We start from the raw sequence: 24669 nt of genomic DNA on the forward strand, positions 1-24669 counted from the left end.
TCTTTTGTTATAAACATTCAGAAAACTAAGAATAGAAGGGGACTTCCTTAACTTGATAAAGAATGTATAACAAATACCCCTACAACATCACACTCAATGGTATTCTCATTAAAATCAGGGAAAAAAATTGATTCCCAATATCACCCCTATTATTCAAAGTCATCCTGGAAGTCCTACCAGTGAAATATTTCAGAGAAAAGAAAGAGAAAAGATATTACAATTGGAAAGAAAGAGACAAAGTAACTTTCCTTTAAAGAGGGTCAGATTATTTTCACAGAAAATCCATAGTATAGGAACATTATTTTGAATAATAAGAGAGTTCAGCAAGTTTGCTGAATACAACGTCAGCACTGAAACTGCCAGAGACGAGGTGGGAGAGAGGCATAAATAGGCAGAGAACAGAGGATTTTTAGGGCAGTGAAACTATTCTTTATGATACTATAATAATGGATACACGTCATTATACATTTGTTTAAACCCAAACCACTATGCATTTGTACAGCACCAAAGCAAACCCTACTGCAGACAGTGGACTTTGAGCGATAATGTGTCAGTGTGGGTTCATCACTTGTAACCAAAGTGCTACTCTGGTGGGGGAGGTTGACGATGTGGGAGGCTGTGCATATGTAGGAAGCAGGGGAATGTCCCTGCACCTTCTGATCAATTTTGCTGTGAACCCAAAACATCTCTGAAAATAGACTAGGAGTTCCCTGGTGGCCTAGTGGTTAAGGACTTGACATTGTCACTGCTGTGGCTTGGGTGACACAGGTTTGATCCCTGGCCAGGAACTTCTGCATGCCATGGGCTTGGCTAAAATAAATAAAATAAGCATTTTTTATAAAAGTCTGAAAAGTCAACAACATTTCATACACACAAGGTAAAACTAATTAGAAGGGAGTGAGAGAATAGGATGATAGGTAGAGTAGAAGGCTGTATCAGAAGGGAAGATTTTTAAAGATGAGACATACCTGGACACTGCGTTGCTGATGCTAATAGGATGACTCAGTGGTGTGGAAGAAGCTGATGACGCAGATCAGAGAGGTGGGTGACCTTGGAAACCAAGTCCTTGAGACATCAAGAGAAGATGGGCTCCAAAACACAAGTGGGGGAGGGGGACTTTGATAGGAAAAGGGACACTTCCATTGTAATGGGAGGGAAGCATACTACACCGTACTTCTGCAGATGTCACTAGGGGGAGATGAAAGAGTATCTGTCTATTTCTATTTCTCAGTGAGACAAGAGTTGAGATCATCGGCTGAAAGAAGGTGATCATTGAAGGCATGAGAGGGAGAAGAAATATGAAGAGTGATCTCAGAAAAATGAGAATGAACTTACTAGGGACACAATGTAGGATTTCTGGACAATATAAAGTACTCATTTGAGAGCTGCAGTAGTTGTAGATTTCAAACGCGATCAGTCAGCCCAGTGTATTATTTTCTTCAGTTGTTGGGTTTAATTCACTGTGGTTGCGCTAGACAAGTTTGGCAAGAAGAGAGAGGGGCAGACAAGTAGAGGACGTGTGTTGGGCAGAGTTTAGGATAATGGACCATAAAATTGATGATGGGTAAAGAGAAAAGCAAGGGTATGAGAGAAGGTGATAAATAGAACAAAACAAAGGGAAACAAAACAAAACTAAAAACAAAACAGAACAAAAACAAAAACAACAACAACAACAAAAAAAAAAAAAACGAGCAAGTGATCTTATTTGATGGAGGAGAAATACTAGAAAAAGTTAACTGGAAAGAAAAAACTGGTGGTTGGATCCCATGACAAATAAAATCTAGACTTGAAAGGTTGTGATGACAAGGTCGAGGCTATGGTCATTTTAAAGTGGCTCAGGAAGGTGGAGGAACAGATCACTGAAAGTGAGAAAGCCAAGGAACTCAGAGACCAAGATTATTGCAGTCGTGAAGAACGATGACAGATACAGGAGTGAAAGGGAAAAGGGAGAGTTAGGAGCTCCAGAGTTCACTAAAGGAGGGATGGGGAGGTTGTGGATGGGAGAAGAGTCCCATAGTCTGAGGATTCACTGTGGCTTTTACAGGATGAGGAGGAGAAAGGGAGCGGAGGTGGCAGTGAATCAAGGAAACTAGCTTCTCTAGCTTCAGGCTCTGGCATATGTGGCCAGTGAGAGAGAAAGCCTAACCCACTTTTGAGTGCCATCAGAAAAACCACATCCTCAGGGCCAAATAGGTTTCAGTGAAAGGCACCAAGATGAACAGAATGTTTAAAGGAGAAATAAGGACTTAAAGGAGTTCCAGAAAGTTTGGTGGGGTAGGTGGATATTGAGCCAGATAATCATTGGGTCAGATATTAATAATAGCACCAACATTATTTGATTGTCTCTGCCCTCGCTCCCACCCACACTAGCCTGTAAGCTTCACGAGGGCAGGCATCATTATCTATATTGTCCACTGATGTATCCCAAGGACCAGAACATCATAGCCACTCAATACATATTTGTGGAATGAATAACGGTCGCTAATATTTGTGGAGCACTAATGTGCCAGGGTGTGCTAAGTGCTTTATATGTATTATTAATATCACCCCCTTAAATAGAGCAGGACACTGGGGCACAGAGGTGTTCAACAACTTGCCTCACTAAGGACATAGGGCTGGCAAGGGGCAAAGCAGACGTTGGAACACACTCCAGCTGTAGTTTGGCCCTAGAGCCCCTGTATTGTCAACCTCTAAACTACCCCCACCTACCTGTGCTTGGCGGACATAGAGAACATTATCAAGATAAGAGCCCAGGTGATGATAAGTGACGTAAGAGCCACGAGGTTAAACGTTAAGCAATAAATCTTGCTACCGATTTCAAAAGCTAGTCTAGGGATTTGCTGCCCCTGATGTCATATCGTCTTATTCACCTCTCATGATGACCCAAGCCCTTTTTGCTGTCAGTTCCTAGTTCTTTTCATTTCCTTCCTCCATATCTTCACACACACCCCCCACCTTCCCCCGCTTATCTCCCTCCTTTGTTATTTTTAGTTCCACCTGGCAAACCCTGGGCCTTTTCCACTCGCTTTATTCAAGGGCCGGCAGTTGCATTGGAACCTAGTTTCTAAGCATGTGATATTGACACATTGATCTTACAGCAGGCTCACCAGGCTGACTCACTGTCATACTGACTCCAGCTACATACTCATTCTGGGAGTGCCCTTTGAAGTGCTGAGAGTCATCTGGCCATTTTATGCCTTGCTCATATTATGAAATGAAAAACGAAACGAACATTCCAGCAGTTTAGAAACCGACTACATGTGACAGGACAGAAGAAACCTGGGCTAGTGCCGGTGTTTGTGTGCTAAGGCTCTGCATCATATCCTTTAGCGAGATACACACTCTCTGAGGTTAAGGTATATGGAAGGTCTCCATAAATACTGGGTAAACTGGACGGGAGGTCAGGGCTTATGGTGCTTTGGTATCATTGTGTCCATGAAGCTTCTTTGGTTGTAAGCAACAGAAACACCTCTGGCTAACATAAGCCAAAGGGAGTTGAAAAGAAGGGTGTAGGGGGCCCATGGGCTTAAGGGAAGACTGGAAAACCAGTCAGAAATGGACAAGAAGCAATCCAGCTCCAGAATCTAGGAAATTTGAGAACCACAGCAGAGGTCACAAAAGTCTGGTCAGGATGTTCCATTGGGATGGGATGACATCCCTCATGTTTCCATTCTCTTGGTCCCTCTGCTCAAAACTCGTAGTCCCCTGAGGAGACATCTGATGGCCCTAACTTGGGTCACACTCGCTGATAACCAGCTCTATCCACAGACCATCCCGTGGGGAAGAGATCATCCCCCCAAAAGGAACATAGGGTGTGGTTGGCAGGGGAGATGGATCCTAGACGTTGCAAGGCAACCAACGCCTCCAGGGATGCTTCAGAAGAGGTAAAACCTTATCTCCTCGCAGGCTCTGCTTTCAGAGTCAGTCCTGGCTTGGTCTAAAGAGAAAGATATCTTTCAGTATTGGGCCAGGCATGCTTTGGCATGATTATCAATAGCAAACAATACTTTGGAAGGCACTCTGAAATTTACCAGCACATCAGTATGTCCTAGTATACCAAGTCCCCTTTGTACAATTTTGTCTCCCTCTGTGGTTTATTTTTCCTCACGTCTTTAAAAGTCCTGACTTGTCATGGATTTAGCATCTTAGGGAAATGTTTACTATGTCCTTCCTCTTTTAAAGCATCTTTTCCCTTTGCCCCTTTCTCATTGGCTTTCTTTCATTAACAACCAAGGTCCAGCGTTTCTAGAATAACTAGTATCAGAACATGTATCCCTCAAAAGAGAGCCTGCTTTAATGTTGATTAAAAGGGGCTGCTCTGGGAGTTCCCGTCATGGCTCAGTGGTTAACGAATCCGACTAGGAACCATGGGGTTGCGGGTTCGATCCCTGGCCTTGCTCAGTGGGTTAAGGATCTGGCGTGGCCGTGAGCTGTGGTCACAGACGTGGCTTGGATCCCGAGTTGCTGTGGCTGTGGTGTAGGCCGGTGGCTACAGCTCCGATTAGACCCCTAACCTGGGAACCTCCATACACCATGGGTATAGCCCTAGAAAAGGCAAAAAGGCCAAAAAAAAGGGGGGGGAGGCTGCTCTATTTTAGGGAAAGAGCCATGAATCACTGAAATCCACAGTGATTTTGGTTTGGTTTGGTTTGGTTTATTTCTACAATGGCCTTTAAGATCACTGTGATAAGAGACCCATCCTGAGGAACTGTTGGAAAGAGGGAGGACCCTCTATCCTGTCATTTCAATTCTTACTGATTTATCCCATGTCTTAGGATAAAATAGGTTTTTTAATTAATTAATTAGTTTATTTATTTATTCTTTTTACAACTGCACCTGTAGCATATGGAAGTTCCCCGGCTAGGGGTCAAATTGGAACTGCAGCTGCTGGCTACACCACAGCCACAGCAACACTGGATCTGAGCCGAATCTGTGACCTGTGCCACAGCTTGCGGCAACACCAGATCCTTAACCCACTGAGCGAGGCCAGGGATCAAACCCACATCCTCTCAGAGACAACATTGGATCCTTAACCCACTGAGCCACAACAGAAACTCCATAATGACATATTTTGAGTGAGACCTTCCTGCATTGTTCCCTTTGATGAAATGTGTGTCTGTGGCAGTTATTATTTTCTTAAACATCCTTTTTTATTTCTCCATTCAGTTGTTATTTTTTAGGTATTTTCAATTCACAATCTCGTTTTATTCCTCAACTGAGTTGCTCAGGGGGGTATTTTGTCCCCGTTTGATTCATGCAGAAACTGTTTCATGAAAAGATAATGATCTACCCAAAGTCACGTAGCTAGTTAGTCATAAAACCAGGCAAAGAATCAAGATATCTTCACTGCCGGCATTTGGTTATTTAAGTCAGGGATCTCAAACTGATGCCTATTCTGCAATTGTTTTTTTCTTTTTAGGGCTATACCTGCGGCATATGGAAGTTCCCAGGCTAAGGGTTCCCAGCTGCTGGCCTACGCCACAGCCACAGCAGTGTGGGATCTGAGTCATGTCTGTGACCTACACCACAGCTCATGGCAACGCCGGATCCTTAACCCACTGAGCGAGGCCAGGGATCGAACTCGCATCCTCATGGATACTAGTTGGTTTCATAACCCCTGAGCCACGAGTGGGAACTGCTCAGTTCTGCATTTAGATCTTGGTAAGGGGAGCCCTTTCCTTGGATCCCACACTTTAAAGGGCATCACTCTGGCCCTTGTCTAACCCTGTGAACCACAGAGAAGTGACCACCCCAAGCCCACGCTCCTCCTGCTAGACCACACTCTGGATCTCCAAGCCCATTTGGACCTGTCCCCCCAAGAGCAGACTACATCCTTGGTGTGTGCACCACTAAGCCAGAGGGACAGCCCAGGGGTGACCGTTTGAGATGCATGGGCTTGGACGTGTGGGCAGAAATGTCCATGCAGGTGTACGAAGCCCCTGGCAAGGCAGGGAAGAGCCAGGGGTAGGAAGAGAAGGGCCAGGTGCCGCTGTCCCATTTCTATACGGATCTCCACAGTGTCCCCGAATTCTGCATTCACACCTGGCTTCCGAGTAATTAGGAAGGCATGTTTTTTCATTGTAGGCAGACAGAACGAATTTTGTTTAGCAGTGAGTTTGATTTATACCTTTTCAATATTGAGACACGTGATACCGCAGGCCTCCATCTGTACTCTAGCCCCAGGCCCTGCAAGTGCTAGGGGCAGGCTTGCAGTGTGCCCAAATATTTTGTTTGGCTAGCATGCTTTAAAACAAACAAACAAACAAAAATCTTGAATTAGTTTCTAACATTAACAATTGAGAGATTTCACATAAGAATAGAGATTTCTAGTTTTTCTTCTTTTTTGTCTTTTTGTCTTTTCTAGGCTGCACCCGTGGCATATGGAGGTTCAATCAGAGCTGTAGCTGCCAGCCTATGCCAGAGCCACAGCAACTTGGGATCCGAGCTGAGTTGCCGAGTCTTCGACCTATACCACAGCTCACGGCAGTGCTGGATCCTCAACTCACTGAGCAAGGCCAGGAATCGAACCCTCAACCTCATGATTCCTAGTCAGATTCGTTAACCACTGAGCCATGACGTCATGCCGTTCGGACCCACCATGGGGGAAAGTAGCCCAGGCTGCGTCTCCACTGCCTGCTCTGATCAGGGCAGGTGTTTTCTCCTGGGCCTCAGCTCCCACCTGTCCCCCTTCACTCATTCTCATGACCTCTCTAACCCCTGGGCACATTTGAGATTGTCATCCCTGATTCAGGCCCTTCATTAAACATGTCCTTTCTCTATAAGGCCTCCATACTAATACATTTTATACATTTGGGGCCTCTTCTCTTCAACATCCCTCAAAGAAAATTGTTGTTTTGATTTGGGGCTTTGTTTTTGCTTTTTTCACTAGCTAAGTGTAATTCCCTTCGTTTCAACATGGATAGATCCTATCGTTTTGGCATCCTGTTCCCTAACTTCTGAATCTTGGGGAACCATTAAAACAACAGCTAGGAATTGCAAGAGAGCCGTCTCTGGGCAGGGATCCCCCACTATCGCCAGGCTCTGCGACTAGAAATGAAAAGGAATGGATTTTCTCACTTTGACCCTGGTAAAGGAGGGAGATTTTTGATAACTGACAAAGAGCTTTTGTTCAGATTTGCGTCAGGATAAATCCACTCACCCCGCTGCCTGGCCCCTTGCTTCTTCCAACCTCATCTTCCCTTTCTGCCCCAGAAGACCCCCCCCCCCCGCCACCGCCCTTTCTCCCCTGTGCATCGGGGCCACAGCCCTCAGTGCCTTTGGGTCTCCAGAGCCCTACTCCCACCTCCACCCCCGCCTCTCAGTCTGGAAACAGCTTTGCAAGTTAACCTCCAGGGGCATTCACTGGGCTTCCAGCGGGGTCCCCAGCCCCACAGGCTGCCAAAATAGGCTCTTTACACTCCATAGATGGGAGAGAAAAATCTGCTTGTTCGGTTGCAACTGTCAAGCAAAGGACGTGCTGAGCTCAGATAGAAATAGCAGCAGGGTCAGGGCAGGGCAAGGCCCCAGCATTTCATTAGCTGAGCCCGCTAAGGGTGATTAAATGCACACAGTGGCCCATGAATGGGGCCATGGAGGGCAGCCACACAGCGCAGCACAGAAAAATCATTCTTTGGCCGCTGTCAGCTGGCTGAATGGGACTTAATTATTGGGATAATGAGAACTGATTTTCATTGTTTTAATTTTGGGGAAGGGGTGAGAAAGGAGGGACTTTTTTTCCCCCTCATCTGGCTGAAAGGATGCTAACTATGGCCTCCAGCAGGGCCCCACATCTTCCGGGCTGCTGTTACCTAAGCCTCCTGCATTTGCTGTGTTTTATGGATGCACTAAGAAAGGATGTTAGGCTTGTCTTCTATGTCGGTACTTCCTTTAGGCCATGTACCCCTGGCAGGATGTGTTCCCAGAAGAGCATGCCTGTGCTGGCATCTGACCCCAGCAGCTGTACCGAAGCAACACAGACAGAATCCACTGGACAGATCTGTCTGTTCTCAGCCGCTTCCAAGTGCTTCCAGGTCATGAGTGAATCCCATCTTGTTCCTTTTTGTTTGTTTGTTTTTAATACAAGATCTAGAGAATTTAAACAATCTGCTGAGGTCAAACACAGGGGAAGAATTCTGAGTTCCCTGTGCTTATTTTGAGGCTTGAGGCCCAGGGGGTCCCTTACAGTCCAGGGTAGGGCTCATCAGAACTATAACGGCCAGAAATCCTTGACCATTGAGATAAGCTCTGACCCCATGAGCTATGAGTCATTAATCCATCTCCCTCTTGTTCAATGTAATTCACCCGCCACCCTCCCAAGATCTTGCTCTTCATATAGAAATAAGAAAGTTATTTATTTTCCAGCTTGATCACTCTTTTCTCTAAATGACATGTATGATTAGCCATGTGGTCAAACAGTGAATATTTGCAAACTTAGGTTCTAGGTGGAAATACATGATCCATCCTCCCAAGAAAGTCAGCAGGGAAGACCCAAAATGTTTAGAGAAACACACAGCCCCTAACCAGGGGAAGGAGCAGAGAGTGGTTTAGGAGCAGGGAAGGAAGCTTTATGAAGCTGATGGAGGGTTGCTGGGATTCCAAGTTAGACAGAATTTTAACCAAGAGCGAAGGGTGGAGTTAGATGGTGTGTTTGAGAGAAGGAGACAGACGTTGGAATGAAGAATCCATGTGAGGCAAGAGATTTAAGATTTTGTAGGGGTTCTTGCTATGGCAGCGGGATCAGTGGCATCTCTGCAGCAGGATGCAGATTCGATACCTGGTCTGGCACGGTCGGTTAAAGGATCCATTGTTGTCTCAGTTGTGGCATAGGTGGCAACAGTAGATGGGTGGGATCTGATCTCTGGCCCAGGAACTCCACATGCCGCAAGGCAGCCAAAAAAAACAAAACAAAAAAAAAGGATTTGGTAGAGTAGGGCCAGATGATGCAGAATTGTAAAAAATCAGAGTGTGCTTTTGTTTTTCTTCCTAGCTCCATCTTTGACCATAAAAAGTGATTGTTGTTACTTTTGTTTAGTTTTTATTTTCATTCCCCTTCTCTCCCCCGCCACCCCACCCCACCCCCCCGCCCTCCCGGCCTCCCCACTTTAAAGAAAAGAGCAGAAAGCACAAGGCTGTGGCCTCCTTTGTGGAGCACAGAGAAGGAGACTCTCTTTGATGTTTCAGGGGTTTTAGGTTTGAGTTCCAGACGGATGCTGTTGCCTGCTCAGGGACTGTGGGCCTATATTCCCCCTAAAAATCCTTATCCTGCCCCATTCTGTTTAGCCTCTTCTTTTCTTAAAGACTGGACCGGATGTAGGCCAAAATCTCCCCGTATTGATATGTCGCTTTATGGTTTTTCAAGCATGTATCACAATTCCCATTTCGTAGATGAGGCAATTGAGCATGTTAAGGGAGTTGGCTACTGAGTGATCTAGCTGGGACTTCGACCCTGGTCTTCTGATTCCCATTCTAGGCTCTTTCATTAGACCAGACAGCCTCTCGGGTAATTAGAACAAAGTGACACAGTGCACAATTAATTCAAAGAAGAGACTAACTCCATTTGAAATGTCAAAGAGACTTGGGACAAGATAGGTGAGAATTTCAAAGGTGTTTTGTGGCATTGGCCCCAGGGACATCTAGACACCCTGCCAGCTGTGCATGAGAGACACAAATCTCAAAATCAATTTAACTAACCTTCATTTATCTTGGAAACACAAAAATATAGACGAGAACTTGGCTGGAATGAAGAGCTTCACACCAAGCCTGCCTCCCTGCTCCTCTTGTAGAAAGTTTCATGAGCCCCAGTGTGGAAGACCTCACTGTTTTGTTTGACTCTTGAAGGCCACCTCCGCAGACTTGCTGCCAGGAGAAGGTTCATACTGACTCAGAAGCGAGAGGGCCACCGACTGAATCACCACCACTTACTACAGTCTTTTGCTCTGTGTTCCTTGGAAACCTCTTGCCTCAGTTTGGGTTTGACCCAACCCACTTAGGAGGAGAGAGAACAATTTTACAGCCCCGCATGGAGTGACTCCAAGCCAGTCGTATCTATTTCCAAGTGATCTGACGCAGCAAGTCGATCATATTTCATTTGGAGGCTTGGCTGAGGACAGTTGGGTTGGCGACATGGAACCAGAGTGAATAAAATACAGCTGTCAAGAAAAAAAGCTGCAATGCTCCCTAAGGAGGGAGGACGCATGGAATGCTCAGGCCAGGGGTGGGGTGCTTTCTGGGGAGACTGAAAACAGAAAAGAGGACGAGGTGACCATGTGTGAAATTCAAAGGAATCAACAGTGATTTGAGAAAGCTGGGCAGATTGGCACATGCCCAGGACCTTTCTGAGAGCAGGCACTGAGCCTAAATAAATTCAGAAAATCTACCTCTTATTTTTATTCTTACCTTTAATCAGATTTTTTACTGTAATTGTTATGCTTCATTCCCTCCACTTCCCCCCCTACCGCCCCCACCAAAAGAACCAGGATCTTTGAAGACATTTGCCAAAAACCAACAGACCCCTGTGTTAGATTATTCTGGTCATAGGGAATAACTACTTGGGAGTTCCAAACAAGTACTCTAGTTGCTTGGACGGAAATGGTGTTCCAAGAATGGGGTGGAGGAATAACAGAGAAGATAGGAGTTGGTTCTTCCCTGTGAAGGGATGAGCTGAGCCCTAGAACCAATTTACAAGCCAGGGACATTTCCGTTCTTGTGGATACAGGCAAATCTTTGAGCACCAGTTTCCACCGGGAACATATCTGCTTCATTGTTCTCTGCTTTGATTGTGCAAAAATCTGTTCAAAGACCTAGTGACAAAATTAGGCTCTGTGAAGCTGTTCCTTGAGCAGGAGGAGGTGTGTACCTCTGGCTGTCCATTTGGCAATGGACGCCTTCACACTGCTTCTTTCCATCCAAATATTTTGGCCACTAGAGTTGTTTTAGCAGGAAACAGTCTACAAAGGACAACAAGCACTTCCCTTTTCTTCATCCTCTTCGCAGTCAATTCAACTGGCAGGTTTCAGGCACCCACTGTGTGCCAGGCTTTTTTTTTTTTTTTTTCCGAATGGAAGACCGCCTTTGCCCTCCATGCCTTAGAAATTTAGCAGGAGAGAGAGAGAGAGAGTCAAATATTACAAGTACCTGGGGCAGAAACAGGGTGAGAAGCCACAGAGACTCGGGGGACAGAGCCATGGTAAAGATGCTTCACCAAAGGCAGCCATGAGAAAGGGGAGAGGGACGAATGCGTGAAGAGAACACACTGACTGCACAGACCTTTATTTGCCAGGAACAAGGGGCTGGGGATTCAGAGATGAATAGGATGCAGAGCATAGGGTGGAGGGGAGCCGGGAGGGAGGGGGTGGTGGAAGAGGAGCTGAGAAGAGATTGGACCAGATTGGCAAGGGCCTTGCCTGCCAAGCTGAGGAGTTTGCACTTTGTCCTCTAGGTATTCAGGAGCCTTTGAAGGTCTTCATGTGGGGGGTGGCAGAGATATCCACGCCACCCCTTATTTCCCACCCCAGCCCCTGCTTCATTCCTCTTGGAGTACTTCTTACAGCAAAGACGTATTTTATTCACTAGTCTGTTTTGTGCTTTTGTTCCCATCTGGCTCCCCAGCTGGGATATGAGCTCCATGAAGAGAGGGACCCTACTGGCCCTGTTTACTGTGGTATGCCCAGTTCCGGGCACAAAGCGAGCCCTCGGCAAAGAGTCTGGGTGTAGACACTCGTCTCCCATTTGAAACGTGGAGGGCGATCCAAGGCTGGAAGAGCCCATAAGAGGGATTGAAGGTGCAGAGCGAGGCTAGGAGCCTGAGCTGGTGCAACGGTGGCACAGATGGAAGGGATAGGGAGGGGTCAGAGGTGACTTTAAGGTTTCCACTGGGATGTCTGAGTGGCCGGTGAGATCATTGACGGAGGGGGAAAGGATGGGGGAGGGACACCAGGAGGCCCTTGTCATGGGAAGCGGGAGAGCGTGGCTAATGAGATCCGTTTTGGACATGTGTGATTTGAGACAACTGTAGAATGTTCAGCATCTCCAACTGGAGAGGTTCTGCAAACAGTTGGCAGTATATGCGGGCAATTCGGGAGATGGCTTCGGGCTCAGGTCGCAGGTTTCCAGTGGTAAAGGAAGCTGGCCGAGAGGAAGGGCATGCAAAGAGAGCAGAGTTTGAAGAGGGGACCAGAAGCCCAAACCTGGAGGAAACATACTTGAATGGGAAGGTGGGAAAGAAGAGGAGACAGAAGGCAAGGTCTGAGGGCTAGAAGGAGGAGGGAGGAGGGACTTCTGGCCACGATGGAGGAAGATGGGTCCACCTAGGACAAAGCAAAGGAAATAGGAGCCGCCACCTTGGGGGACTCACTCTGCCCATTTCGTACCATGTTAATGATGAAAGAGGGGGCGGTTCTTAGCCATCCTGGGCCCCTGAGAAGAACAGAAATACCTGCGTGTAGTCTATCAGTATGTCCTCATTCTGACAGACCCTGAGGCTAGGGCCAGATTTAGGCTGCATGGTGGATGTCCTCAACTTGGAAACATTTTGGGGGGCCAGCTCCAACTCCAACATCCTGCCTCACCTCACCTCTACCAAGAACGGCTCAGGGGCCCTAGACGGCTGATAACAAAAGGCCCCCACTTTGGGGTCCAGTTCAGGATCTAGCAGGTGATTGCGGAGAGCAGCTGGTTCCAGTTTGCTTAGGGATGATTTCCTCTGGGAGCTGGTTCACGTGTTCGACCTCGGCCTCCCATCTGTGTCACCTCCTTCTCTCAGCATCCCCCCCCACCCCCCATCACATCCCCCCTGATTTCTCCAGACCCTCGCACTGCCGGCCTTCCAGCTACGTGTCCTGCTTTCCAGTTCCCGCCTGCTCAGACAGGCCAGGGACGGCCACACTGGCTTTGTTCCTGAAAATGTTAAGGAAAAGAAATGAAAACTTGAAGAGAAGGCCAGGACACAAAGCAGATGGATGCGGAGATGCTCTGGCTCCAGGGAGGAGCATAGGGGTCCAGGGGTCCCACTCCCTCAGAGTCCTAGAGCACAAGGGAGGTTTCTGTGAGCCTCGGGTCAGGATGAGACAGGCAGCCCTGATCGAAGCCTGAGAGTGGATCACTCTGTTGGAGCTGGTTCCTGGCTGGCCCTGCTCCCCTCAGTGCCTGGTACCCACCTCTTCCCCTCTCTCTGGTGTATTGAGGTCCCTCCCAGTCTGGAAAGTCTCTGAACGAGCATCTGCAAGTTATGAGTCTGTACGCTCTTTACCTGGACATCTTTCCTCCAGATTAAGAACAGGCTAGGCTGGGAGCCTGCTGGGACCTCTCACATGGAGCACACGCCCATCATTCCCCTCTTGGTCTCCCCCAGAGCTCCATTGCCTTTGCCAGACGGTCAGGCCCTTTTTATGAATGGAGTCATTTAGTTTTTGTGGTTGACCAGAGCTTTCCTGGAAGAGGCTGCTTGGGGAAAGAGGACTCACAGACCTAAGAGTCCAAAGCAAGATTCTGGTAGAGGACCTCGCAACACACACACACACACCCACGAAGGGATCCTGCCTTAGAGGTCTCAACAGTTTCCTCTTAGGTAGGGAGGCAGTAGGAGGAAAGGGAGCCTTCTAAAGTTAGCACATATTCTCATAGTCTATCCATTCAACCATCCATCCATCCATCCATCCATCCAACTATATCGCTCTATCTCTATCTCTACCCCCTTCCTTTGCTAATTGCTCCATCTCTCTGTTTTCCTAGAAGATGGACATTGCCAGGACTTCCTCACCGCTCTCCCACCTCCCTTTAGTGCCTGGTGAGTCCCGTCCATCACCCTGCCTGGGACCTCACCATGCTCCCCCTGTGGCTCACTCACCCTGGTGCCCAGCCCAGCCCAGCCCAGCCAAGCTGCATACTTGTACTCAGTTCGTGCGTCACGGCTATTCATCTTGTTTAGTGCTCGGCGTGGCTGCAGATGCTGTAAATATGGTAATTTTAGATTCCCTGATTGGAAAGCATTGCGGGGTAGAATGGGAAGGGCACGGGGGAGAGAGTTTGGTTTACTTTGTTGGCGCTGGTTCCCAGCTGCCCCTGCCACCCTCTGCCTGCCCTTCTCTGGGCTGTGGCCCCATCAGCCACCCCCGCCCGCTCCTTGCATTCTGTCCCAACTTCTCTGAGCCTGGGGAGGAAGGAGAGGAACAGAGGGGATGTGTCCAGGTCTCAGCCTGGCCTGGAGAGTTTCGGGCTAGCACGGAGCACCGTGGGCCAAAAGTGTAGCCAGGGATGCATGGGGTGGGGGTCTTGACCCCACCAAGACAATGCCGAGGGCAGGCAGCCTGGGGATTAGCCCCCCATCCAGGGCCGTGTTCAGGGGCACACTGGAGATGAAGTGGGGGCCCCGGAGGCCTCTGACCCCTCGTGAGCTCTCTCCCTTTTCTGTTCTTTCCCTCCTGACCTTCCCCGGTGGGGGGCTGTCAGTCCCAAGGGCCTGAGGCAGCGCTCCCAGGGCTGTCAGCTAATCCCTCCTCCCACCCCTTTGGTGCTTAAAGGCGTAATTTGCATTTGATTACAGGACCCCTGAACGGTCCCTTCAGAGGATTCAAATCCCTGGGAGTGAGTAGGAGGCTGACACTTCAGGCACCTGATTGAGCTCAGGTCCTTCAAAAGCTCCCAGATATTCTTCCAGCTGTCTGTCCCACTCCTCCGAAGGACCAATGCTAATTCCAAGGCTCTGAGTCAGACTTGGAACGGTCCCAAGTTTTGAGCCACTGTCTGCAAGTCATAGAACATTCAGCCCAGAAACCGACCAAACTTTCTTTGAGTCTAACTCCCCATTACGTCTGAGGAGAAGTGACCTGTGCCAAATCACCGGGCGGTAACAACAGGATGGTTAGCCCATATCTGCTGCTTCATCTATTTTTATAAAAGATCCTAGAAGAAGGAAAGAAGGGTCTGATAGGTCTTTCTTCCTTATGGAGGAAGCCACAGCACCTTCCTACCGAAATCCCTGCTGCTGGGTGTTGAGCTGGTATTTGGTCATCTCTGGCCACAGAAAACTGTTGGTCAGCTCTGCCTGCTGTCCAGTAACTCCACCGCTGCAAGCTGGCCTACCTCTATTTCAGGAATGAGATGGGACCTGGGAAGAGAATGGGGGTGGGGGTTCCCCTGGAGGGGGCCATAGGCTATCCTGCTTCGGGGAAAGAACTAACAAGACTCAGACATCTTCTGAGGGTGCAACACAGAGAGACCCTCTCAGCCCTGGTCAGGAGGCCCCGCTCCTTTCCTGGGGACAGATGCTCCCTTCTGCTTGCGTGGTGTCTGGTCACCACACACTTACCTATGCTTACTCCGCCTCCTGGAAATGTTGCAGGAAGGGGGACCCTTTCCAGGGCCTGAGAATGGGCTCTTGGCGAACACACGAAATGAAATGTCCGAGGAGACACCCGTGCTGACACAACACAAGAGACTTGACTGGGAAGGGGCGCTGGTACCGGTGCGGGGGGAGCAGCAGGGTGAGGGAACCCAGGAGACCTGCTCTGCCGGGTGACTCACAGTCTCAGGTTTTATGGGAATGGGGACCGTTTCCGGGTGGTCTCTGGCCAGTCGTCCTGCTTGGTCCCTACTTGGTCTGGGTCTGGCTCAGTGTCCTTCTTGGCAGCACACGCACTTCTCAGCCAAGATGGATTCCAGCGCCAAGGATCCTGGGAAGGTGGCTGTCTCCTCCCTCCTGTGGGCCCCTCCCCAACCCTCCAGTTAGTCTTCAGAGCAGCACCAGGCTCCCGGTCAGGACCTCCTGCTGTGAGACAAGTCATGCAAGTGGCTATTGCTGTGCTTGGCCAAGGTGGCCACTTCAGTCAGTGGTCCCCTCACAGAAACAGAGACACAACAGCATTTACCTCACTTCAGAGCATGGGGTCCCTTCCTGAAAGATTGTCAGGGTGCATGATCCCCACCACGAGTTGTGCAGCCGTTATCGGGCCGGGGTGTGAAGGGGTTATTCACAGAATCTTTCATGCTAAAGAGGCATTCAGTGAAACCACTGGTTTGGACTAATTCAAGTTAAGGTCTAGGGAGCCTCAGGCGTCACACATCTCCAGCCAAATAGTCGTTGCTCTCCATCCTGTCGAATAAATCAGAATCACAGCTAACAAAATCTTCCTTAGGAGAGGCAGGGCCGGGTCTGCTTTAGAAAGTACTTGGCGCTATAATGGAAAAATAAAAATCATTATTAAAAAAATAAAAAGTAGATGGGCCTCATGTATAAACAGCATTGGACTATAAATGGTGTTGGAGTGCTTGGAAATAATTTGTTCTTTTAGTGGATTACCAATTTCCCCCTGCAAAAAAAGTGCTTCACAGAATTTCCTAAGCACTCTCTTCCTTTGTAAGCAACATGGGATTCCATATGAGCCAGTCCTGATAGGTCAAAACTCTGGAAGCTTTGCCCAAGCTACACCCAAGCCATCAACCCTAGCAGTGATCTGTGTTCTAGAGAGGTGGGGGCGAGTGGCGCTGGCTACAGGCTTTCTGGAGAGATTTGAAAATAACAGTACATTAGGGAAAGAAAGAGTTGCATCCAAAATTTCAAAGTTAAGGAGAAGGCGTTTCTAGCCATGAGGCCTGGTGGGTAGAGAACACGGGCTAGCGGAGGGCGGGGAGGAGAGCCTGCAGAGCATGGAGGTGAAATAGGAGTTTATAGAGATTGTCTCTCTATAAAATTCCCATCATCCCCCAGGAGGTCAGCCTTGGCACCAGCCCCCATCATCTCCCAAGAGTTGTCTGTCCGGAGATCTAGTCAAGAAAGCATCCTTGGGGAGTTCCCGTCATGGCGCAGTGGTTAATGAATCCGACTAGGAACCATGAAGTTGCAGGTTCGATCCCTGCCCTTGCTCAGTGGGTTAACGATCTGGCGTTGCTGTGAGCTGTAGTGTAGGTCGCAGACGCGGCTCGGATCTGCATTGCTGTGGCTCTGGCGTAGGCTGGCGGCTACAGCTCCGATTAGACCCCTAGCCTGGGAATCTCCATATGCCACAGGAGCGGCCCAAGAAATGGCAAAAAAAAAGAAAGCTTCCTTGGGCGTTCCCATTGTAGCACAGCAGAAACAAACCTGACTAGTAACCATGAGGTTACAGGTTTGATCCCTGGCCTCGTTCAGTGGGTTAAGGATCCAGCATTGCCGTGAGCTATGGTGTAGGTCACAGACGTGGCTCGGATCTGGCGTTGCTGTGGCTGTGGTGTAGGCCGGCAGCTGATTTGACCCCTAGCCTGGAAACCTCCATATGCTGTGGGTGCAACCCTAAAAACCAAAAAAGGAAAGCATCCTTCTTCACAGGGCTCCCCACCTATTCCCAGGCCCAATCAGGTCCTCCCTACAAGTCTGGCCCCCCTGTCGCCTCTCCTTTCCATCCTATGCTCGTGGCCCCCTGATCACTGCTCCTGCATGGCACTTTCTTGCTTGCACTCCCCCGCCAACACACTCTGATATACGCTGCCATGCTCTGGTCTGGTAGTCAGCACCCCCATGTCCTGGCTTCAACAGATGTTTCCATCTCATGCTTTGTCCCTCGTGTGTATGAGGCCAAAGGAGCATATTTACCACCGCATGGGGTATTTAGAGGGGGCCTGGTGCCTGGCAAGCACTCATTATTATGATGACATTATAACCTCTCCTCTGCTTGGGCTGCACCTCCCCCTCTCTCTCTGTTAGATGGACTCCAACCCCACCCTCCTTTATAAGAAGTACCCTCGCTCTGATCTCCTGGAACTGCCTGATGTCTTCTTATATCTGACCGGGCTCACAGTATTTCCGTCCAGGGTTACTCTCTCTTTCCAGAATGAAAACACCTCTGGGTCAAGGAGTTTTCTCTCACACGTATTGAGAAGTCCTAGCACCTAGCACAGCGTGCTGTGCACAGTAGGTGCTTGTTTTAGACTGCGATGTCTTTCATAATAATAATTGCCCTAGTGTATGAAGCATCCCCCGTGGGCAAGATGTCGGGACCTTCTGCAGAGATTCATCTTCATAGCAGAGTGTTCCCATTCGCTCCGTTTTTATGGGGTAGGAACGTGAGGTTCAGTGGATGTTTATTTGCCTGAACTCAGAGGCAGTGAATGTCAGAGCTGCAATTTGAACCCGGGTTTGTCCACTCTCGAACTTGAACTTGGACTCATAAGGGCTCCATTATACTCCCCTGAAGACAGGGACTGTGTCTTTCCCAAAGACAGGGTTGCAAATTGGCAACCTGAGGGTCAAATCTGGCCCACAGTTGTGTTTTGTTTGGCCCACGCAGTGTTTTTTACAGATGAGGAAAGTTTACATCATCATCTACATTTCTGGCTTTGCTGGAAAACCTGGGAGATCCAGTAACCTTGAATCCCAGCGTGGCGCTGCTGAACTGCTGCCCAGAAGCAGCTGTCCCCTCCTGTCCCTCTGTCCCTCCCAGGGACATCAACTGTCCCATTCCATCTTCTCCCCTTGGGTGCTGATGAAACCGAATTCCATCTTCTCCCCTTGGGTGTTGGCGAAACCAAATTCTTGGTTGCATGCGACTGTCCCACGTATCACAGACGGTTTAGCAACCCTGGCCCTCACCCATCAAATCAGTAGCACCCTTCCTTCAATCATTTTGATGATTAAAAAAAAAAAAAAAAGAAAGAAACTTCCCCAGATGCTTCCCTGGTGAGGGTGCCACACCCTCCCACATTGAGAATGCCTGGCACATAGTAGGACTTCTGGTAAATAGATTAAGCAGATATCGAATGAAATGGCTGTCACTGAACGGTTCCACATGTTAAAAGTTCCCATGAAAACAGAGGCAGAAAAATGAAGTAATCAAAGAATTTTTTAAAATAAATTATCTGGAGCAAATTTAGCACATTCCCCCAAACACCTGTCCCATTGTGGAGGAAAAAAATTAGTAATAACACGTTCCCGTTGAGGCATTTCCATTCTGCATGCCTCGGTTCCCACTGTCATGTTAATTGGTTATGGTTTTCTCTGCTTCTAGTCCTTACATGTAATAAGAGTTACTGTGCCGCTGTCAACCAGACACAACGCAGGAAAGGCTGCATTTAAAGGGAAACGAGAAGAGCTGAATCACATGCAGCTTTTTCTCCGGAGAAATGCTGGTGGTGATATTTTTGCCTTGTGTTCCCATTATAAAAATACTGTATGTTTACTGTAAACATTTTCAGAACATAGTAAAGTGCGAAGAGTCAATAAAATCCCTCATCTTCTCAGCACCGGAAGCTAATCGCTGTTTGCATTTTGGTGTATTTCCTTCCAGCCTTTTGTTCGTTCCCCTATGCATATATCTGTGTTTGTTGTTGCTATTTCATTTATTTATTTAGGCCCTTAGAGAAACTGAGATCTTGCTGCTTATCGTTTTTCTTGCCCTCTCCTGGCTGTACTTATAATCAGGTTAATGAAGCCCCTTTTGTTGACCATAGAGCTGCTTCCCAGTTTTTGCTATTATGCAGTGAACTTCCTCATTCGCAAATCCTCTGGGGTCGCTCTGATGGCTTCTATGCAAAGTGTGATAGGGCGGCCACCCAGGAAGATAATTCCCCTCCACTAGGAGATGGGGTTGGCTCTGGATCTGGATCTGGAAAAGTTGAGACAGGGTAAAGGGGAGACTGAGGTCTGATAAGGAATGTCCAGGCAGAGAAGGGCCCACGTTGTTGAACTTGCATCTCTTACTGTGGCCAAAGCCAGGCCATCAGCCGGGAACGATGGGAGTGGCCATGGGGTTGGGGACTTGGGGTTGGAGCTCTTGCTGCAGGAAGCAAACAAGGGTTTCACCAAAGGATGAAGACCCTTTGGCAGCACTGAGGGCCCAGCTGAGGTTACCATGAGATTGAATAATTGAGGCCACTGGCACAGACAGGCAACTCTGTACAGTGAGGCGGGGACACAGAGGCCAAGGTGGGGCAGGGGGAGGGCTGGGGATCCTAGGGCTTGGGAAATGGCCTGACAGAGCAGCCAGAAGAAGTCTTTTCCTACCCCAAATAGTCAGCTTCCTCTCACACCTAAGCACCCTAGCAAACAGAACCAAGAAATTATCTTTGGCTATTAACAGGGCTTTACAGATCTAACACAAGCTGGACAGAGACCCCAAGGTACTTTATGTGTAATAGCAACAGTGAACAAATTGCCACAGCACATCGCAGTTTACAAAGTGCTTTATGTGGAGTTCCCCTTGTGACTCAGTGGTTAATGGATCTGACTAGGATCCAGGTTCAATCCCTGGCCTCGATCAGTGGTTAAGGATCCAGCATTTCTGTGAGCTGTGGTGTAGGTCACAGATGCAGCCTGGATCTGGTAGGTAGAACACTAAAGCCCACACTAAACAGGGAGAGCACTGGCTTTCCCTGGGAGCTCACCTGGTGAATTCATTTTTATGAACAAGTTCAAGGTCACAGATGCGGGATACATTTGTTTCCCAACAAAAGTCATCTTGCAAGAGCAGACGAGATGGTCGCAGAGAACAGATGATTTGTCACAACTCTGTCCTTCATGCTCATCAGCAGCCCAACTCTGCTGTCATTACCTGTCTGCTGAGACAAATCGCGCTTTCTGAGCCTCCTTTTTCTCTTCTGCAAAATGGGGCATTACATTGACTCAATTCACCCCCAAGAGCCTGGGGTAATATATTGTATAAAGCACTTTTTTGGTTTTGTTTTTTGCTTTTTAGGGTTGTTCCCGCGGCATGTGGAGGTTCCCAGGCTAGGAGTCAAATCGGAGCTGTAGCCGCTGGCCTACACCACAGCCACAGCAAGGTGGAATCCAAGCCACGTCTGCGACCTACACGACAGCTCATGGCAATGCCGGATCCTTAACCCATAGAGTGAGGCCAGGGATCAAACCCGCAACCTCATGGTTCCTCGTCAGATTCGTTAACCACTGAGCCATGATGGAAACTCCAGAATAAATAAAGATTTCTTAAGAGCATTAGTTCATTGGAGTTCCCTCTGTGGTGCAGTGGGTTAAGAATCAAACTGCAGTGGCTTGGGTAGCTGCAGAGGCACAGGTTCCATTCTGACCTGGCTCAGGGGTTAAAAAAATCCAGCATTCCCGCAGCTGCAGTGTGGGTTGAAGCTGCAGCTTGGATTCAATCCCTGGCCTGGGAACTTGCATACATCTCAGGTGCGGCCATTAAAAAAAAAAAACAAAACTAGTTTAGGGTCCCTTTCACTCCTTCCCCTCTCCTGTGTTAAATGCTATCAGTTCAACACTGTCATCTTTTAAAATCAAAATATTTCTGGAAGAGGTAACACACTAAGCTTTGACAGTCCAGTCCATGCAGCAGATATTGCAGGGGAATATCTGCCCTCAAGAGAAGTGGGCAAGTCACACCCTAAACTGAAACGTGCAGCACTAATGCCTGAATCTAGCCAGAACCCAGACTGGGACTGAAACCCACATGCTGGGACTCGAACCCAGGCTAAACCCAGTTAGGGACTTGAACCCACAGTTTTAAATTAGAATCACTCACCTGGTGTCTAGACTCACTGAGGTTCGGGTTCTTTATGCCTCCGCACAGAAGGAATTCAGTGAGACACAGTGATAGGTAAGAAATGGATTTATTAAGATAGGACGCTTGTGAGAGATGCAAGTAGGCAGGCAAGAAGGCTCTGCCCCCCAGGATCAGGTGGGCTTTTATCATTCAAGGGGAGTGGGGGTCAGAAAAGAAAGACCACCTCTTCCTCTTTCTTCCAGTAGTAGCTCCTCCTAGGTATCCAGTATTCAAATCAGCAGAAGGGTGGTCCTTAAACTCCAGCTCTAGGTCTGAACCCCATCCCATTCCCCACCCAATGACCTGAGTCAAATCTCATGCCTCCACTGGTCAAGCAACCCTGCCTTGTTCTGATGGCTTTCTTGAGCAATTTTTTTCTCTCTCTCTCTCTTTTTAAGGCCATGCCTGCAGCGTATGAAAGTTCCCAGGCTAGAGGTCGAATCAGGAGCTGTAGCCGCTGGCCCACGCCACAGCCACAGCAATGCCAGATCTGAGCCGCGTCTGCGACCTACACCACAGCTCAGGGCAACACTGGATCCTCAACCCACTGACCGAGGCCTGGGATTAAATCTGCATCCTCATGGATGCTAGTCAGATTCATTTCCTCTGAGCCATGACAGGAACTCCTTGAGCAACAACTAACTTGCAGTGATGGCCCAAAGTCCCCTATCTATCTAAGATCACTTACTAGGACTCCTACAACTACCTGTGCCTATTCCATCCCTATCAAAACCAGTGAGGGTCTCCGGAGACAGGCTTGGGGGACCCAGAAGGAATGTGACTCCCTCTCCTCCTCCTGCTGCCGTTCCCGCCTGCCCTTGCAGACAGCTGTGTGAGCAACCCTGCGACATCTGCTCACTGACCTATACAAGGGAGGAAAAGTTTCCCTGGACCCTCTTGGGGTCCCTGGCTGGGTCTGAAAATGAAACTGCCAAAGATAGATGAGCAGGAGAGAGGCATGCACAGTCTGTTTCATGTCGGTTTTATGGGACACGAGGGGCTTTGTAAGGAAAGAAGGACCCAAAGAAGCTGTTAGGTGTGATATTTTTATGCTGGGACTGAAGAGAGGGCAGTTGTGGGGCTTTGCCAGCCTTGGGAACATGAAGGAGGTGCCATAAACGGGGGAGACTCAGCCTGTGTGTTAGAATTCTTCTTGGCCTCCCTTGTCTTCAGAGCTTAGACAAACTTCCAGGTACAGGGAGGGCACCCCCCACTCAAGGGTTTTAAGGCCTGTATCCGGGGAGATGTTTCAGGAGGACAATCCGAGTCACCTTCCTGCTTTTGCCCTCTTCTCAGACTCCTTCAGCTTAAAATAGTTCATATGTGGAGTTTCCATCATGGCTCAGTGGTTAAGGAATCCGACTAGGAGCCATGAGGTTGCGGGTTCAATCCCTGGCCTCGCTCAGTGGGTTAAGGATCCGGCGTTGCTGTGAGCTGTGGTGTAGGTCGCAGACACGGCTTGGATCCTGCGTTGCTGTGGCTTTGGTGTAGGCTGGTGGCTACAGCTCTGATTAGACCCCTAGCGTGGGAACCTCCATATGCTGCGGGAGCGACCCTAGAAAAGGCAAAAAGGCAAACAAACAAACAAACCAAAAATAGTTCATACGTCAAGTTGTCCTATTTGGAGGGAGCCATGGGGTGGTGGAGGGTCCTTTCACTTTGTGGGGGGCACTGCTGAATGACTCATTGACCTGCTCAGCCCTTTGCCCTTGACTTCACTTATGCAGTTGTGATACACCGAGTGTCCATCTTGTATCTGGAACCTTCCGGGAGAAGCTGTGCTGAACGACACAGACACAGGTTTATGGATCTCAGGCAGATAAAGGGGACAGACCTCAAACAGGAAAGAGCCACCTTTGGGGCTGCCTCTCCTATCTTCCTTTCGGGGTCTCTTCTCCCCAAGGCCTTGCTCAGGCCCACCCCAGGAACCAACAGCCTTCCAGCTGTCCTCCTGTCCACACCCACCCTGCAGAGCAACCTGCTCCCTCCTGAGTTGTCCCTAAAAGCCAGAGCCAGATGGAGGATGGGGCCCAGGACAGCCAGAGGGCCCAGCAGAGGACGCCTCTAATTCTGCAAGGAGAGACGCCCCCCACCCCCTTTCCTGAGTGGCAGGGGCCTGGTGAGGAGGGAAGGAGGAGCCGGTGGAGGGAGCCCACAGCAGGGAGGGGATGCCCGGGTGGGGGTGGGGACACCTGAGAGGGCAGGTGGCCAGTAGCGAAACAGGGAGTGGCTGAGGGGTGACTCTAGTGTGAGGAACTGGACGGGAAACATCCCAGGGGGTTTGAGGGAAGGTCTGCCCTGAAATGCACAGCCTCGAGGAAGCCTGCAGGGGAGCCCAGGGCAGGCCTGACAGGCCTCTCTCTGAATGTGAGTCCATGTCCAAGGGGAGGCCACCAGAGTTCCCGTTGTGGCTCAGTGGATTAAGAACCAACTAGTATCCATCAGGATGCAGGTTCAATCCCTGGCCTTGCCCAGTGGGCTAAGGATCCAGCATTGCCGTGAGCTGTGGTGTTGGTCGCAGAAGCAGCTCGGATCCAGCGTTGCTGTGACTGTGGTATAGGCTGGCAGCTACAGCTCCGATTAGACCTCTAGCCTGGGAACCTCCATATGCCGCAGGAGCAGCCCTTAAAAAAAAAAAAAAGAAAAAAAAAAAAAAGGACAAGGAGAGGCAACCGGTTTACGTAGGTTCCAGGCACAAGTTCAGTCTGTCCCCCCCATCACCTGCCATCCTCAGCCAGGCTCTTGAGAAGCCCCCAGCCCCCTCTGCTCACCTTCCGGCTTGTTTCCTGTCCCCACCTGACCTCTTCACACACCCCAGCTTCCTCACCACTTCCCGAGGAGGAGCCCCTGTGCCTTCCTGCCTCCCCTTCCAGGCCATTCTCAGGCGCTCCAGCATCTTCAGAGCAGCACCCCTGCCTCTACCCAAGCTCCTAAACCCTACCTGGTCTTCCAACCTCCTCCCAGAGCCTTCTTCATCTCTTCCAAGAAGCCTTTGCTGGGGGACCCTGCTAGCATCCTCAGTCCCCCCCACCCCCCCATCCTTGGATGTTTCCCATAAACCCCCTTGTATGGGGGGTCAGCATCTTGACTTAGCTGTTGCACCATCTATACTGTAAACAAGGACCAGGGATTACAAGTCCTTTGGTCCTGCACAGACAAATACCATGACATGTACATGGAGCCCCTT

The 24669-nt window shown here is 49.1% G+C and overlaps 1 protein-coding gene across 18 annotated transcripts in view; it reads left to right on the top strand.

Moving 5' to 3' along the window:
* Window positions 1-24669, top strand: part of RAD51B (RAD51 paralog B) — a 790317-nt gene that overhangs the window by 638981 nt on the left and 126667 nt on the right. For 2 of the 18 annotated variants that reach the window (XM_084969553.1, XM_084969558.1), the window contains exon 12: window positions 9722-9896. The exons of 11 other annotated variants lie outside the window; for them this stretch is intronic. In XM_084969553.1, coding sequence (XP_084825679.1) covers window positions 9722-9828 — 107 coding nt within the window. In that variant the 3' untranslated portion in view covers window positions 9829-9896. Of the gene's footprint in view, window positions 1-9721; window positions 10164-24669 lie in introns of those variants that run through there. 5 more of the 18 variants (XM_084969563.1, XM_084969562.1, XM_084969560.1 and 2 more) reach the window with 4 other exon arrangements.

Source organism: Sus scrofa, chromosome 7 (genome assembly GCF_054392235.1).
Source record: "Sus scrofa isolate SSC_HxYL_T2T_F1_AM1 chromosome 7, Sscrofa_HxYL_maternal_Yorkshire_Landrace_v2.0, whole genome shotgun sequence".
Taxonomy (NCBI): Eukaryota; Metazoa; Chordata; class Mammalia; order Artiodactyla; family Suidae; genus Sus; species Sus scrofa.